The sequence below is a fragment of the Sphaeroforma arctica genome (genome assembly GCF_001186125.1).
Source record: "Sphaeroforma arctica JP610 unplaced genomic scaffold supercont1.166, whole genome shotgun sequence".
NCBI classification, from domain to species: Eukaryota; class Ichthyosporea; order Ichthyophonida; genus Sphaeroforma; species Sphaeroforma arctica.
Window position 1 is genome coordinate 24,323 of NW_014040392.1, and position 16,881 is coordinate 41,203.

General features: G+C 44.0%; 4 protein-coding genes across 4 annotated transcripts; 3 read left to right on the forward strand and 1 right to left on the reverse strand.

The window, feature by feature from the left end:
• Positions 1–576: 576 nt before the first annotated feature.
• SARC_03302 (TK protein kinase) lies at positions 577–8,839 on the forward strand (the record flags this gene model as incomplete). The annotated part of the gene is made up of 12 exons (XM_014302896.1): positions 577–631; positions 1,557–1,744; positions 2,160–2,368; positions 2,779–2,974; positions 3,142–3,232; positions 3,668–3,735; positions 3,954–4,080; positions 4,258–4,436; positions 5,354–5,533; positions 5,859–6,008; positions 6,365–6,467; positions 6,740–8,839. 12 exons carry the CDS (start codon positions 577–579, stop codon positions 7,696–7,698), a joined length of 2,505 nt encoding a protein of 834 aa, XP_014158371.1. The 3' UTR covers positions 7,699–8,839.
• Positions 8,840–9,320: 481 nt separating this feature from the next.
• On the forward strand, positions 9,321–9,563 carry SARC_03303 (hypothetical protein; the record flags this gene model as incomplete). Its single annotated transcript, XM_014302897.1, has 1 exon — positions 9,321–9,563. One exon carries the CDS (start codon positions 9,321–9,323, stop codon positions 9,561–9,563), a length of 243 nt encoding a protein of 80 aa, XP_014158372.1.
• A 220-nt stretch (positions 9,564–9,783) lies between these two features.
• On the forward strand, positions 9,784–10,641 carry SARC_03304 (hypothetical protein; the record flags this gene model as incomplete). The annotated part of the gene is made up of 1 exon (XM_014302898.1): positions 9,784–10,641. One exon carries the CDS (start codon positions 9,784–9,786, stop codon positions 10,639–10,641), a length of 858 nt encoding a protein of 285 aa, XP_014158373.1.
• Positions 10,642–13,662: 3,021 nt separating this feature from the next.
• Positions 13,663–14,175, reverse strand: SARC_03305 (hypothetical protein; the record flags this gene model as incomplete). The annotated part of the gene is made up of 2 exons (XM_014302899.1): positions 13,663–13,905; positions 14,008–14,175. The coding sequence occupies 2 exons, from the start codon at positions 14,173–14,175 to the stop codon at positions 13,663–13,665; spliced, it is 411 nt and encodes a 136-aa protein (XP_014158374.1).
• Between the last annotated feature and the right edge of the window lie 2,706 nt (positions 14,176–16,881).

Genomic DNA, 16,881 nt, shown 5'->3' on the forward strand with positions numbered 1-16,881 from the left:
TTTATATATATATATTATTTCAAACAGGGTTTTTTTTAATTTGTTTTTTTACTCTTCTTGTGAATGGAAACAATCACACTTTATATATATATTGTTTCGTAATAAAATTACCAGAATTCACAAGTACTGTGGTAGGACACAAAAAAAAGTACTGATGAGCAGAGTTCGCCATCGCAAGGTATTCTTTACTTTGAACGGCGTCAAAAAACCCCAATGAAATTGTAAAGTACATGGGGACAATATATATTACAAAAATACAAATACACATTGTATACTATAAATTTATTTACATATACACATGACTACAGACTTATACATCAACGTATTTGTATACAGTGTTCGAAGCTACACTACCATAACAACCGTTGCATCCTCCCTCATCCTCGTCAAAGTACGATTCTGTGTTAAAGTCTGGTTGTTCTTATATGCAGGAACGACAATCGGCTAACGGGCACGATAATAGTAGGATACATATAACATAGTACAGCTCCGTTTACCAATCGCAACCGGGTCAGTACACTCGGGCAAGCACATAGACAGGTAATCCGAACAGCAAATTACTTACAGAAATTAAACATGACGTCGGAAAAATCATCGGCGAGGCCTTTGCCGACTATTCCGCATCTGGAAGGTATGTTGTTTCGCCATTTGAAACTTGAGTTTACAACTATATGTGCATAATCCTCAATTTTAGAACCTATAGACTATAAATGATATATATATGTGTGTGTGTGTGTGTGTGTGTGTGTGTGTGTACATGTGCACGTGTGCATGTATAGATATATATAGATTTATATAGATATAGGTATAGGTATAGGTATAGGATATATATACATATTAATTTATTTCTTAATTTATATTTATGTATACCTATATATCTATTTATATTTATGGATATATATATATATATATATTATGTATATATGTATATATATATGGGTGTGTGTGGCTGTGGCTGTGTGTACACAAATATGTGTCTCATTTTTCAGCCGGCCTTCAGGTAACAATTTAATTGCATTGGACCAAACCATCCTAAGTATAATGATGTATCACTGACCGCAAACGGAGACGCATGTTTTTTTGGATGACAGTTTTTTGAGTCGGGCGCTTGTACTATTGATAGGAAGCATACGAAACTATTCCTACACCCATGGGCATAGAGTCGGGTGATGCGACCGTGCCCCGTGTGTACTTGCTGTGTGTACTACATGGTATATATATATATATATAGGCCTGAAACATTTGAAACACCTTGAGTTTTAAATATATATATATATATATAGGCCTGGAACATTTGAAACACCTTGAGTAGTGCTTGTAGAATCGTACTTAGAACATCGAAGGTTTAGTGTGTATTTCCGTTGAGTCATATACAACTTTCTTTTTAGTGTGTCCAAAACATCTAAGAATGCATAACCTGGTGATACTGGGCCTGAACGACGGTATTTTTATCATATATGTATATATACATATATTACGGGATACTTCATCAGGGGATACATACTTCATTCCGCTAGTACCAATACGTAGTCCTTCGATCTTTTTCTACCATACAGACCCAGCATTGGATCCCAACTTTGAGTTCTACCAGGAAGTCATTCAACCGGCTGGAGGTATATCTAATACAAACCTAAAAAAGAACCAAAAACTGGGCTCAGGCCAATTTGGTGTGGTGTTTTCAGGAATACTTAAAAAAGATTCAGTGCAAATCGAATGCGCGATTAAGGAACTACTTGCGGGACAGGTATGTGCAGCGACTCTTCTTGAAATAGACTCTGACTATTTTGAAGTATTGTTTTCTCTATCGTACTTGATTTGAAGGCCGATGTGTGCGCTTATATACATATATATATATATATGCAATTCATGTTAGAGGATCTAAGATCTATAGTTGGTGGAGCAAATGTCCGTTGCATCGCCACTCCTTTCTCCGTCGACTACTAGTTTTGAAAGCGTATGTCTATATTGCGCATTAGCGTTCACAGTCACACTTGAATACTTCTAGTAGTAATCTGCTCTGGTGGTACTAATATATCACTGAGATTCCCAGTACAATCTGGCGTAGTCTACGTCAACACAACATCCAACACATGAGTCTATTTATAGATTATTCCCCGATATAGTCGTTATTCTTACCTACCCCTTTCCTACGCCCGCAGAGTGACGAAGAGATCCGCAAGTTCAAGAAAGAAGCAGCTCTGATGATGGAGGCCCACAGCCCTAATGTGGTCAGCTGTTTCGGTGTGACTATTGACGAGCCTATCTGTATCATTCAAGAACTCATGCCATTGGGAGACTTACATACGTACCTGAGGACGCAGGGGGCTCGGAGAGCTACTATAACCGTAGGCGAACGGTACTATCTCAGGTAGACAACTCTGTGTATGTGTTATATGTGTACGTGTGAGTATGAACTATAGCCGTAGGTGTATGGTCCCATCTCGGGTAAGCTACTCTTTGTGCGTCCTATGTGTGTACGTATGGTAGGTATATTGCTCGAACTATAACATTGTGCGAGTGTCCGTTCGATCGGGTTGTTCTGAATGTTTCAGTGTGATACATGCTGGTGCAGAGGCGAGGAGAGCTATTCCACCTGTAGGTCTCTCGTACTATCTCAGATAAGTAGTTCGTGTGTATTAATGTAGTTGTATGTACAGTATATTGCTCGGGATCGGCTTGTGTGTGAGGATACGATCGAAGTGGTGACCGACATACAGATTCCAGGACACAGGTATAACTGTAGTCTAATTCCTCTCTAATTGTCTTCTACCCACACAGCTACCAGATCGCCAACGGCATGAACCATTTAGCGCAGCACGGCATTGTACACAGAGACCTTGCGGCTCGTAACTGTATGCTGGGACACCCTACACCCAGAACATTTGGTATTCCTGTGGTCAAAATAACCGATTTTGGACTGTCGAGGTCGGTGCAGGAAGATTCGGATTACTATAAAATGAATTCGGATGGCAAGGTATGCAGATTGTATGTATATGTATATACTTATGTTAGATATATATGTGTATATGTATATATATATATATATATTATAATTGAACTATGTATTTTTTAACTAATTGAACAATATATAAATTCTAGCTGGCTTAACTATTTTATATTTTATATTGTCTCACTCATCAGGTGCCCATACCTTGGATGGCTCCCGAGACCCTCAAAGAATTCAAATTCACGGAAGCGAGTGACGTCTGGAGTTTCGGTGTGACTATGTGGGGTAAGTAACCCTCCGAGTACTTAAACCTGGTTTATCTTTGAGGGGGAATGGTTGATGTGAAACCATTACGCTATGGCTGATATGTTATTTTACGTACGAGCGGGTGATGAAATGTAGGTACGTATAATTTTAAGTATATGTATATATTTATATATAATGCACATTTTTCACTCCGATGTTATAGACCTACTTTCTGTTTGGTCACGACATAATAGTACCAGGAACGTTCTGATGTCATATTCACATTATATTTATTGTTGGTGCTTGATAGATTTCTCACAGTAAGCTTCGTTTTGTGATATAATCACATATAATTTTACATCGAACAACAAATACATCCCTTTCCTCAATACTCGTATAGGGCCTATCGCTAACCTATTGAAATATATGCTAACCTCCTAGGTATATATCTTTTATCCCTTTTTGTAAATATAGAAATCTTCTCAGACGCGGCAACGAAGCCATATGCAAACGTCGCCGCAAATCCGTTCGCCATCTTGCAGGTATGTGGAGTGATGAGTACTCCATTGCTCGCAATATTTCGGTTAAATCACATACCGCACTCCGTGTGAGAGTATTCGTCTACCGAAACGTCCCAGTATCTATATGCATACAGTATTACATGCATGCATACATTCATATATATACATACATACATTCATATATAAACTCAATTATATCTACACCTCCACTTACACTCGCACTCTGCTCTGCTTCACAGTACATAACATCAGGTCAACGTTTGCACCAACCCACTGGGTGTCCGCAAGAAGCTTACGACACTATGTTAACTACCTGGGACGGCGACAGAACGGCACGCCCATCGTTCTTTAGCCTCTCATGCACCAGTATGTATTTTGGGTGTCTGCTATATATATAATATGTTCAGATGTAATAGTGGATGCATGCGCAAATACGTCTATATATTCTATCTGTATATGTATATATATACTATATATTATATTATATTATACTGACTATACTATACTATAATAACCTCAATCGCCATAACACACCACGCACAGTCGGTTACTGCTTCATCCCGCACTGTGTCACACCGGTGACGGTGATAGTGAAAGGCAAGTTCTCGTTGATTGTGATGAAAGATGACATCCCCTCTGGCGGTGACTACTACGACAACATACTCCATCCCGACGGCGAGGACTACTATGAGTACTCTGAGTTTGAAGATACAATGCGACGGGTATGATGTGTATGTAAGTGTGTACGCATTCATATATGTGTTGGTGTGTATGTACGTGTATACGTATTCATGTAAGTGTGTACGCATTCATATATGTGATATGATGTGTATGTGTGTGTATACGTATTCATATATGTGTATGTATGTGTATATGTATACATATATGTGTGTGTATACGTATTCACATATGTGTTGATGTGTATGTATGTGCATGCCTATTCATATATGTGATATGATGCGTATGTATGTGCATCCGCATTCATATATGATTGTACATATTCATGCGTGCACGTATGTGTGTATGGGTTGAGGTAGGTGCTTATAATACATTGGTATGCATATGGACATGTGTGCATTTGTCGTATATGGGAACGCCCGGACCTGTACACTCACAGGTACATCTTTCTGCACCCCGATAAAAACGGCCACTCTACTGTGTATAGATGTGGCGTTTTGTGCTGCAGAATACGTCCACTGAGATATATCTACGCCTCTGACTGATCGAATACACAGACATGTATGCTCTACCCAAATAGATACACGTGTGTTTGTATAGGTACAGGTAATCCCTAAACCCTGAAGCCGTTAAAACCCTAAATTTAAAATTTAAAAAAGGGTACATGTATGCGTATATACATATACATGTGCATAAACTCGTGCTGCCACACATTCCGTTCGAATTCCCATAATTATACATGAAGGGGTTACACATAGTCAGTACACGTACAAATACCTACTCATGCATGTACATTATACAGTTAAGTATATATTGTCATATTCATATATATACTTATTCATATATATACATATATACATATAAATACATATACGTATTCATATATATATCCATATATATACATATACATATGCATATACGCATTTATCTTTATATCCATATATACACATACACATAATAGGAAGGCGCCAGTCCTATGCCTCTGATTGGCGCTCCAGTAGCCATAGAGGCAACGAGCACACACAACTCACCCATGACACAGGCCGCGGATATGGGAACGTCTACGCCTGTGGCTAAGCAGAAGCCAACTAACACAGCCACGAGGTTAGCTATGCCGCATGATATAGATGCCAGCAGCAAGGTATCGTGTGTGTGTAGGTAGGGCTGTTCTCTGTGTATTGGTATATATATAGTTATATATATATGTCTGTGTCTGTGTATAGATGGTCGAGAGGTATGGTTGGTGCTGGTAGGCGTGTGACAGTGCAGTTGGCGTGTATGCTTGTGACTATGCAGTTGCCAATCACCACAGCCACGAGATATTCCTATCTGTTCACGAACTCCTATCCGGCCCTCTATTGCAATACATTTTGACATGCATTTTATTATTAGTATTGTATTATATACTCACTCATATATCATAATATATATTCACTTATACATTTCTTTCTACACAATATACATAGGTACCTATCGCGGACGAATTAACCGGAAAAAGACAGAGAAGTGGATTCTTCAAGGGAAGAACTCGAAAATTCTGGATCATATTCTGGTCGGTGGTAGCCGCTATAATCATAATTATCGCTGGTGCCGGTGCGGGCGTTGCCATAGCAACGGTGAGTTGTTGTTTTACCTATGTTTCCTCGGACCTACCTTGTGTGATTATATATATATATTAATATATTCATCTATATAATACGTATAATATGTGCGTATGTGTGCGATACTAAAAGTGTATCGTTCCGGTCTGCACCGCAGCTCATCGACTTCTGATTTGTGTGAAAACGTACACGGATCCGCTACGGATTGTATTTTAAATTCTTACAATTATTTTTTTTATTCTATTCACTTCATACGTATTTCATTGTTTTGACTTGTACGTATTTCATTGTATTCGCTTATACGTATTATATTGTATTCACGTGTATCTCTATACCTTTTTTTCAACTGTTTAACGTTTTCAACCCTGCAGAGCGGTTCATCCGATTCTTCGACGTCCAATCTGTGCGAAAACGTAGCGTGTACAAACCCCGATTACATCTGCAATAGCGCCAGCGGCATATGCGATATAGCTGGTATGTCTGCTGAGCGACTGTTTGATGATATGAAACTGATATGGAGGTTTATAATATATATATATATGTATGTATATATTGTGTGCGTGTGTGTGTGTGTTACTAGAATCAATATTTTCTTCCTCCATGTGTGCCACTTCTCGTTCACGCGCCATTGCCCAGTTGCCATTCTCAACCCAACACACATAGCACAATCACAACTCTAAATTAACTATATACTCACAACTTTACACTCACAACCTTACACTCACAACCCTATCCCATCCTTACAGCACCAGCAAATCCCGAAGTGACTCAAAGCATAACTCCCAATCTAAGTCCTAGTCCTAGTTCTAGTCCAAGTACTAGTCCGAGTGTGATCGCCTCTGCCAGCGCCAGTCCCACCGCTAGTTTATCGCAGTTTGCGTCCCCCTCCACTACACCCACTTTCAGTTTTAGCCCTACCCCTAGCGGTCTACCTGTAGCCACAGTCACAGCCATACCTGTGTTTACTCTTACACCTACCCCCACTGTGACGGCCCCTATAGTAGCCGTTTCCACGAGTCCTGCGGCCTCAGTGGTACCCAGTGTTCTGCCTACCGACTCGTCGATGCCGACAGTAACCCCAACGGCTTCGCCAGCTGCGTCGGTTGTTCCATCACCCGCGGGAACCCCGGCGAGCACTCCTACTCCGGAATCTACTCCCAATCCTACCCCGGCAGCTACACCCGACCCTACCACAGAGCCTCCCATAGTAGTGACCACATCCACGACCATCGAAGAACCGACTACACCTGAAGAACCAACCCCTGAAGAAACTACACCGGAGGAACCAACACCCGAAGAAACTACACCCGAAGAAACTACACCCGAAGAAACTACACCCGAAGAAACTACACCCGAAGAAACTACACCCGAAGAAACTACACCCGAAGAACCAACCCCTGAGGTAACTACACCCGAAGAAACTACACCCGAAGAACCAACCCCTGAGGTAACTACACCCGAAGAAACTACACCCGAAGAACCAACCCCTGAGGAACCAACCCCTGAGGCAACTACACCTGAGGAACCAACCCCTGAGGTAACTACACCTGAGGAACCAACCCCTGAGGAAACTACACCTGAGGAAACTACACCTGAACCGACGCCTGAGACACCCAACGAACCCGCAGCCGAAGAAGCGCCAGCGGACACGCCCTTGGAGCAGGCAGACGAAGTGGCCCCGGTAGAGCGCAGAGTGGTGAGGTGAGTGGGATACTTAGAGTGCAACCTGCTCAGGCCGGGACCGTGGAGAACAAGGATGCATATCGTCTATTGGTAATAGACAATTAATTAGGAGGAGTCTGCGGGGCCAGGCACGCCCGGTAGGACGCAGGGCAGTCGGCGCGTAGCACACCTTGTTGCTGACTGGGGTTCAGCGAGGAGCGGCTGGAGTCTCATTCTACTGTGGAATGGTTGATTACGGCCGATCTCAGACAAGCAAGCCTTAAAAAGACTATATCTGGGTTTATTGGCCACACCAAAGGTTACATGGTCTCCTCCTCATTCTATTTGCGCTATATCACGATCCGTTGTCAGTTCAGGGATTATATATATATATATAAGAATACCAAAAAGGCCGATCTGGCTTACATAGTCGCGATGGAACGTACGCGGATGTTTAATGCCGATAAGGTGCTGTAAGGGCTGGTGTGCATGGCATGCCTGGTTGGTGTGTCGATCGGACGGAAATCCCAGAGGTTGTGTGGGTAGGAAGTCTTTGCACTGTGTCTTCTCGGTACGTCGGCTACTGCAGAACCAACTATACACATTTGTCAATGCAAGGATATGGGGCCTTTGGGTTTCTAACGGCCTTCCAGCTGGTACTACTATACGGTGTGAATGATGAGATGCATGCGGGAAACCAAATTTTACGAGCTATGGGATATATTGCAGTAAAACCATGTTTAGAGCTATGGAGTGGTATCGCTTTGGGCGGTGAGAAATTCTCGAGAGATGTTGTCAGTAGACAAGATGTGCTTCTAAAAATAGCACACACTGAGACCCCGCTTTGAACGGGCTTCGGGTTATTGCACCCAGAATGCTATATAGTGGACATGCCACGGCATACCTTGACACTATGGTTATACACATAGACCATGAGTACTTTGGACTCTCGATCGCCCGGTTTCTACTGTAGTCGTCGCTCGAAGTGCCCAGGCAGCACACATTCAACATTTAAACACTAAACAGCCTTTGAACTGGTTGGTTCTCAGGAAATTAGGAGTGGTTATGGCCATTGTGCTGGGGTAACGGTGTTAATAGTTCATGTAAGTTGGTAATATACAAATATAAATGTAGCTTGACTCAAAGCAACAAAGCTCTCAACTAAAACAATAAACGTACTGAACTATATTATCTCAAGACACCATAGCGCCCACCAAGCAACAGTTGATGAATATGATAATTTAAATTAAAAAACCGGATCTTTTTTTTTAGTATGCAGGCAAATACATTAGTATCGGGACAGGTAGAAACATTCCTCTCTGTGTTTAAACCTAACTAGGTTTTTCGGTTGATGTGAACATTACCATGTGCTACATTTCTTACCCACAATTTCCCCAAAGTTTATTAGAATACACCAAAACAGTCGATATTAAACTTAATCAATTCTGATATAAATTGGGAGTCCCAATAGGTTATGGGCGATAATATAGACAACGACTCTGTGCTGCAGATTGAAGCCAAATCACTCACAGTGGACGGCGAAGAATTCGCCACCCCCTTGGTCCACACCTCCACCCCACCGACCGGCCACTTCTTAGCAACTCCCAACGACGTCCGGAAGCCTATCCTTTGACTCACCAACCCGTAGTCACCACCACACCCACAATGTTACCTGCTAACGACAAAAACCACCCCAAGTGGACATGGACCATTCTCGATATCTCCGGCCCTAAGTATGATACATGGAAAACGGACCTTTACTTCGCTGCCGCCACCGATTATACAGCTGACCTCCGCCCACTACTTGCCTATGTCAGCTCCGCGGCTACGGACATGGGCGCCTCGCAATTAGCCATTGCTAACAAGGACACCGGAGCTTATCTGCGCGCTCATCAAGTACTCTTCTGATCCTTATTCGCTGCACGCCGGACATCTCTGCACAACGATATTCCGCTCAGTCACCCATGGCTTCTACTTAAGTTCTGATACGTCGCTTCAAGCACAATTCAGCAAAAGAGCGGAAGAACATCAATCATGCACACCTCAGGAAGTTTCAACGCAAGGACAATGAACCCCTTCGAGAATGAACCTACCGCTGTGAACTTTGATCCGCCACACTCGCGAACAAATGGCTGCCTTCTCTCCGGACTACACACAAGACCTGTTCCTCTCTGGCCTCCCAGTGTTCTACCAAGAACAAACGAAGGGCTATCTCTTGGGCCGATCGACCAACTCACGCAGCATCATTTCCATCCAAGACCTCTGCTTATATGTTGAGGAGTGGGAGACCACGAACATCCGGCCGCACACCGTTGACATTGTTACACCAGCCACTGTTGATCACATCAGTACACAAGTCGAAGCGCTCACTAAACGCATGAATGTCCTGTCCTCCAACATTACAGCCCCACCCGCTCGCAAATTCCAATGCTACGTCTGTTGGTCAAGCCAACACCACTCGGACCGTTGTACCAAAGCTTCTGGCAAGCGTGGAGATAAGACGCATACATCTCGCGAATGTACCAATACCGACATGAACTGTACCAACTGCAACAGGTCCCAAGCACCACCTCGCACCCCCTCTCATTTTAAACGAGTGGTCAAGATTACATGTATACACAAACTGTCTCAGCATCAATTGAATGAACCTCAACTATTGATGTTCAATTCCCGCGCACGCCAAACGTTGACAAATATCGAGCTAGGATCGTTCCCCCTCCAAATGGCTGACGAATCTACCATCATCATCTTACCACATTTTGGCATGACATGCATCAACAACAACATTTTCCAACAACTACTATCCCAGAATTTGTTACATGACAATGGCTTCCGCCTCGCCTACCCCGCGAACACCCACACATGTGTAATTACTGAAGGGTTGCACACAATTACTATCCCCGGCACACGTGGTGGCTACCATATCACTTTCGATCAATTAAATTTATTATATCCCATAACGGCTAACACTGCCCATAACGGCTAGCACTACCCATAACGGCTAACACTAATACCGTCAGCATAAACAACGCGGTATAAAGCTCACACACAAACCATATGTATACGTTGACACCAATACATGGCAACTCAATCCTGACGAGTGGCAACAAGCGATGACACATCTAGATTGGCAACCTACCATTGATATCTGTACCAGATAAATTCAATGCCCAGGTTCCCAGATACGCTGGACCCGAGGGTGGCAGCGTCCACACGGACTGGCTAGATGTGAATCTACTTCTCGAGAAGGCTTACGGGAACCCGCTGGCCATCGTTGTACAACTCCGACCTTGTGACAAGAAGTGGACGGCTGTCTGAACACGCTTCCAGAGCGACCCCTTTATTATTTGCAACACGGCATGCACGTTCCTCTGACACGGCATGCACGTTCCTCTGACACGGCATGCACGTTCCTCTGACACGCCACTACAGCAGTCGAAAAGCCCACCCGAATTTACACTTTGGTGGCCCTAATCGGTCGGCTTCCTACCGCTGTCGGCGACTCCTCTCCCTTTAGATCAGCCATTATCCACGCACGTAGAGGGTTGCCCATGACACTACCGACACCAACTATGGTCCTGGGGAGAAACTGCACATCGACCTTCAAGATCCCATACCTCCCAACCGGGACGGTAACATCTACGCCCTGGATATAGTGGACGCAGCTGATACTTTTGGTATCCACAAAAACCTCCCAAACAAAACGTCTCTTGAACAGCAAGTGGAGGGGTTATTGGAACATATTCCCCGACACTGGAAACCCCACACACTTGTGTCTGACGGTGACTCTGTTTTACAGAGTGGAATCATAAAAACACACATCACCTCTATGAACATCGAGCTCCGCGTAACGCAGCCCAACACCCCTCAGATGAACGGCGTTGTGAAATGCCAGCACGCCACTCTTAATACATTGATTCGCTGTCTCCTTTTAGATGCTGGCATGTCCCTTCCTCTCTGAAGCCTTGCCAAGACATATGCCGATACAAACCGCAGCCTCACCCCTCCAAAGAACACCAAATTGTTCTCTCCACATCGTATCTGACACCGCCTACCCGTCCCCCTATTTCCCCATTTGGGTTTTAGCTATGTAGTTCAAAGTCTACAATGTCCCGATATCACGCACCCTAAACACGAGTACGTCCCACAATGTGGATTTGGCGTTCTCTTGGGGCGCACTCTCACCGAATCTGATGACGCCTTTAAGATCCAAACCTCCTCCACTTAGCTGATTCTACACAGTCGTGACATTCATGTTTTTCTCTGACGAACGCCCGCAATGGTCGTCCAACGGTAAGCACGCCACCAGATATTCTACACTATCGTCTTGGGAGATGATCGAGATCCCATATGTTGTGCCCACGCCACCGCCACTGACTCCAAGCCCCTCGATTCCTCCCGTTTCACAGGACCCCATCCCTCTGCCGTCCTTCATCCCCCCAGCCCCGTCCCCAATTCTCATCAACGACCCCATCACGCCCCCATACCAGCCCCGCCATCTCTGTACGATATTACTTCCAACTCACAACATCACTCCGCCACCTTCGCCGATCCCCCTCTCACTTGTCACTATCCAGGTGATCCCATCACTAACATCTCTAATACCAATTCTACCACCTGATCCTCTGTCGGATTCCGAACCAACTACGACCGATTTTGGGTTTGATACCGAGGAAATGCGCAAGCAATGGAATATCCTGTTCCAAACACGCGGTGATATCAAGCACCTTGTGCACGCATTTTACACGAACGCAATCAGATGCGTCAGGTCGTAGGCGTCAGAACCTTATACCAATCTTGCCGCATTCTACACTCCACACCTGAGTGTATATGACCCCGGTTTCCATGCAGACTTCTCCGACTCGGAACCTACTGTCCTTTGCGCTCAGATCGCCTACCTTCGCCACGATGCCTTAACATGCGCACCATCAGACGCCCCACATTTGTCTCTACTTCATTCAATGATCAACTCACAACAATGTCGCCTGTCACCCCGCTCGCACCAACTCGCACACCGCGTCCGCGCTATTACTTTTTTCTTCAAACTGGACTTCACACCATGGATTTTTTTTTTTGACGATATCGTACTGAAAATGATTCACTTGTATAAAGAAAACATTTCTCAATCCCCAGGCGACACTGGTGTCACCTGGTTTGTCCTTCATTCACTTTTATAAAGAAATAATTTCTTACTCGCCGGGCGACACCGGCATCACATGGTTTGTCTTCCATTAGCTGATACAAACAAAACATTACTCACTCCCCTGGTGACACTGGCGTCATGTGGTTTGTTCTTCATCAACTGATATAAAGGAAACATTTCTCACTCCCCGGCATCACATGGTTTGTCCTCCATTAACTGATATAAAGAAGGCATTTCTCACTCCTCGGGCGACACCGGCGACACATGATTTGTCTTCATTCACGATGGCTTCCTATGTACCCTTTGCATCTACAGGGACGACTTCCTTGTGAGACTGTGACTTCATACTCGACTCCGCAATCTTTTCCTGTCGTGCAGCCTGTTGTGCAAGTTCCTTGTCTTTAGACGTTTATTTGGCCTTTGTCTTTTCAGCCTCTTACTAGGCCTCGAACTTCGCAAAGTCCAGCTTGTATCAAGGCACAATCAGCTTCATTAGTTTCCAAAGAACGTGGAGTACACTGTTCGTTACCCCAAATTCCTTATGACACCAAACATGAACCGATAATGATACCCTATCACATGTCTTACCAATAAAAGATAAATCCACACCACATACACACACATAGAGAGAAAATAAAGATACTTGTCATGTATCTATATGTTCTAACAGGTTATGGACCTATCAATAGCATCTTACAATAAGTCGACTACAGTACTGATCCAGTACACTACAAGCTTTTCTACTCAGCGGCCACAGCTACCATCACAGTATCGATGAGACCAAAGTATATAGTATATAAATACGTTTAATCATATTGAAAACACATCGCAATGCCTCATATAGTTTATATAAAAGTCATTAACCTACCCAAATCCTCTGAAACATTCGAAGAAGCCCTTGACTTCGGTCACACTCGCTGGTAACAATTTACTCGCTATAATAACATGAGTGAAGGCAATCGACCCCTTCAACTGATACAAGAACTCGTCCGTGAGTTTGAATTCAACACACGCGAGCTTTATACTCAAATCACTCGGGCCTTTGCTCACCTTGTAGTCTCCCGTTCGCCCTCTCGCAAATGCACGCGCGTACGAGACATACAAAGACTGTTTCCAGTACAAACAATGTGCTATTTACCTTGAGTTTGAGTTCAATCAACCATAGGATGACAAACAAACCGTTGATCGTGGGCTCAATGTCACAAATACCCCCTTGACCTCTTTCGGAGAGAAACTCGAAAACGGAAAAGCCCGACGCTGATTGTAACCAGAACGGTACCACAGCTCTTTTCTACTCACGCCCAACTCACCGTCGCACTCGATGAGCTCGCAATATTGCCTCTCAGTCGCACTTAACCCAAGACTCTTGCTGCACATTGCGAAATATTACCTGCTCAACCAGGTCTCTCCATCAGGGAATGCCCAAAATATCCGGATATGTATAAATGCACCAACCTCACGGGCTATTGTAACTTCAATGATCGATTTACTGGTCTTAAAATGGAGTTGGAACACTACGTGACTCTCAATCAATTACACCCGCAGTGTTATGACTGCACTGTCTGAGGAGACATCGGCATGGCGGCTGATGCGAAATGCCACGCATCCTTATCAACTCCATCGATGAAACCTTAGTCAACTCAATGTACAGAAAGCACCTATCTAAAGCACCACACAAATTCTTACGCACATCTGTGCTACAACAAAATCAGATGACCATGGACGCTTCTGGAGTGCACTCCAGAGTCTCACAGACTTTACAACTACTGACAATATCACCGAACAAATAGGCACTAGAATCAAAACATAAACATATTTTAGACGTGGGAGGTCATACCTGATAAGTACTAAATCTGTGTTTTAATGTATAGCCTCAACGGAAACTACAAACTACTGCGATCTGACATTGACTTGAAAAGCCCAACACTCAAAATTGACGAAGTGCACGGTCTGTTCCAAGACTCTAAAGTACGTATGCGGCAATCAACTTGAATCCTCCACGTCGATCTGTGGCCTCGACACAGTAAACACTCAGTATTTACCCTAAACCCTGAAACTCTAAAACTCAGTCACTAGTAGTACGTATATGTCTCATCTGCAAAACAGATGGTCATATCATTTCTCTTGCCTGACCGCACCGTCCATCTCAAGACTCTGAAGTGCGATACGCGTACTCGCATCGGTCGCAATGTTGTCACCTGCCTTAAAATATGAACTGGTGGGATCCCCAGTGGGTGCACTACCTCCACTCCATGGTATGCCAATCCAAATAAAGGCGATACCCCTTTCTATATGGCCCAATATACAGGCCTGTTGAGTAAGGTTTTGACAGGGTTGAACGTAATCAGAAGAGAAAAGGTTGGTAATGTGAAGGAAGCCAACCATTGGATAATAAAGAATCTGGGAATCTCCAACCAAAATGTCGATCAGTTAATTCTCAGAATCCTTCCGGAAATTGATAGAGGATTGCGAGCTCAACCAGTATCATACTACCGATCTCATTTCGGTGATAGGGTCATACTACGCTCAATTGATTGGAGAGTCTAACATGATATTCGGCGATTTTGTCACATTTTTTACTTCGGATCATGAAAGCCCCTGATGTTGCTAAATTGCCAGTAGACTACCACTTCTTTAGGACTGGATCAAATTGACTGAATGCTGTGATGTTCTACGTCAAGGACGGCGTTTTCAAAACAAAACAAAAAAAACTTTTGGCCAAGTTCTCGATGCCACGCTGATGATTGGAGAAGGCGTCAAGCCGATCGGTGGGTATCCCAATTCACTTAGATGTCAGAACATGTGGCCCTCGACGCCGTTGATAAAAAAATATAACACGTGGAGAAACGTTGAGATGATAAATGTGGGAGGTACGCTCATATCCAATTAGGAGGCTCGAACAAAGTGCTCCGAGAGTGACGATATATTGGGTATTCTCTTTGGACACACGCCGACCTCGGATTGAGAAATAATTTAGCATCACGTGGTGCCCTGGGTGGTTTGTATGATCCACTGCAAAAGGTATTGTTTTATATGGCGTGGGACAGGCATCGGATCGATACTTTACATCATTCTACCCGCACATCTTCAAAAAGACATTCGATCCCAGAACGCCCTCGACGCAGACCACAGTAATTTAAAAGCTCATGTTAGATGTCCCACAAATTGCACATACGCTAAAAAAATAAATTTTGCAATTTACATCAATGAGATCATAGCCTTGATCAACACCCCCACTTCCGCACCTGCACCCGCACCCGGGCCCACAGCCAACTACACATCCGATGTACTGACACCGAGTCATGAAACTACCGTTAGCGTGTTAGCGTGTGATTCTAAGAACGTTCAACAGTTGTTATCTATGGATATCAAATAGATGCTTGTTCTGGTTTATCAATAATAAACGCGCTGTTGTGACACAAACTGAAACGATGGGGAACAAACACCTCGCCGCACTCAGTGAAGCAAAGAAACTGCACAGACTGCACCAACAAGGAGAGCAAGCCAATATTGAGAAGAAGCAACTTGCTGCCTTGAGCGATGGCAAGAAACAGCAGAAAATGGGTCTAAAGAGAACCGGGTAAGCCAAAATTGAGGAGAGGCACATTGCTGCACTGAGCGAAGCTCAGGAACAACATAAAATGGATCTAAAAAAAACCCCCCTTAAAGTAGGGCAAGCCAAAACTGAGGAGAGACACCTTGCTGCACTTAGCGAAGCTAGAAAACAGCAGAAAATAGACCTAACCCCCTAAAAGCAGGGCAAGCCAAGATTGAGGAGAGGCACCTTGCTGCATTGAGCAAAGCTAGAACAGCACAAAACAAGAACTGGCAAAGGCTGAAGCAGATGTGGCAGAGCAGGAGTGACTGTCGGCTGAGGATGCGGCACAACAGGTCACAGTGAAAGTTGACTGAGGAGAAGTAACTGGCGGTGATGAGTGAGAAGAACAAACAGCACAAGCTGGACTTGGCTAAGATCAAGGTCTTGAAAGGGGGTTAGAAGGCAAAGGCCGACGAAGCGGCTAAAGAGGAAGATTTATAACAAACTGCAGGGCAGGAACAGCTTGGGTATCTTAGTGAGTTCGC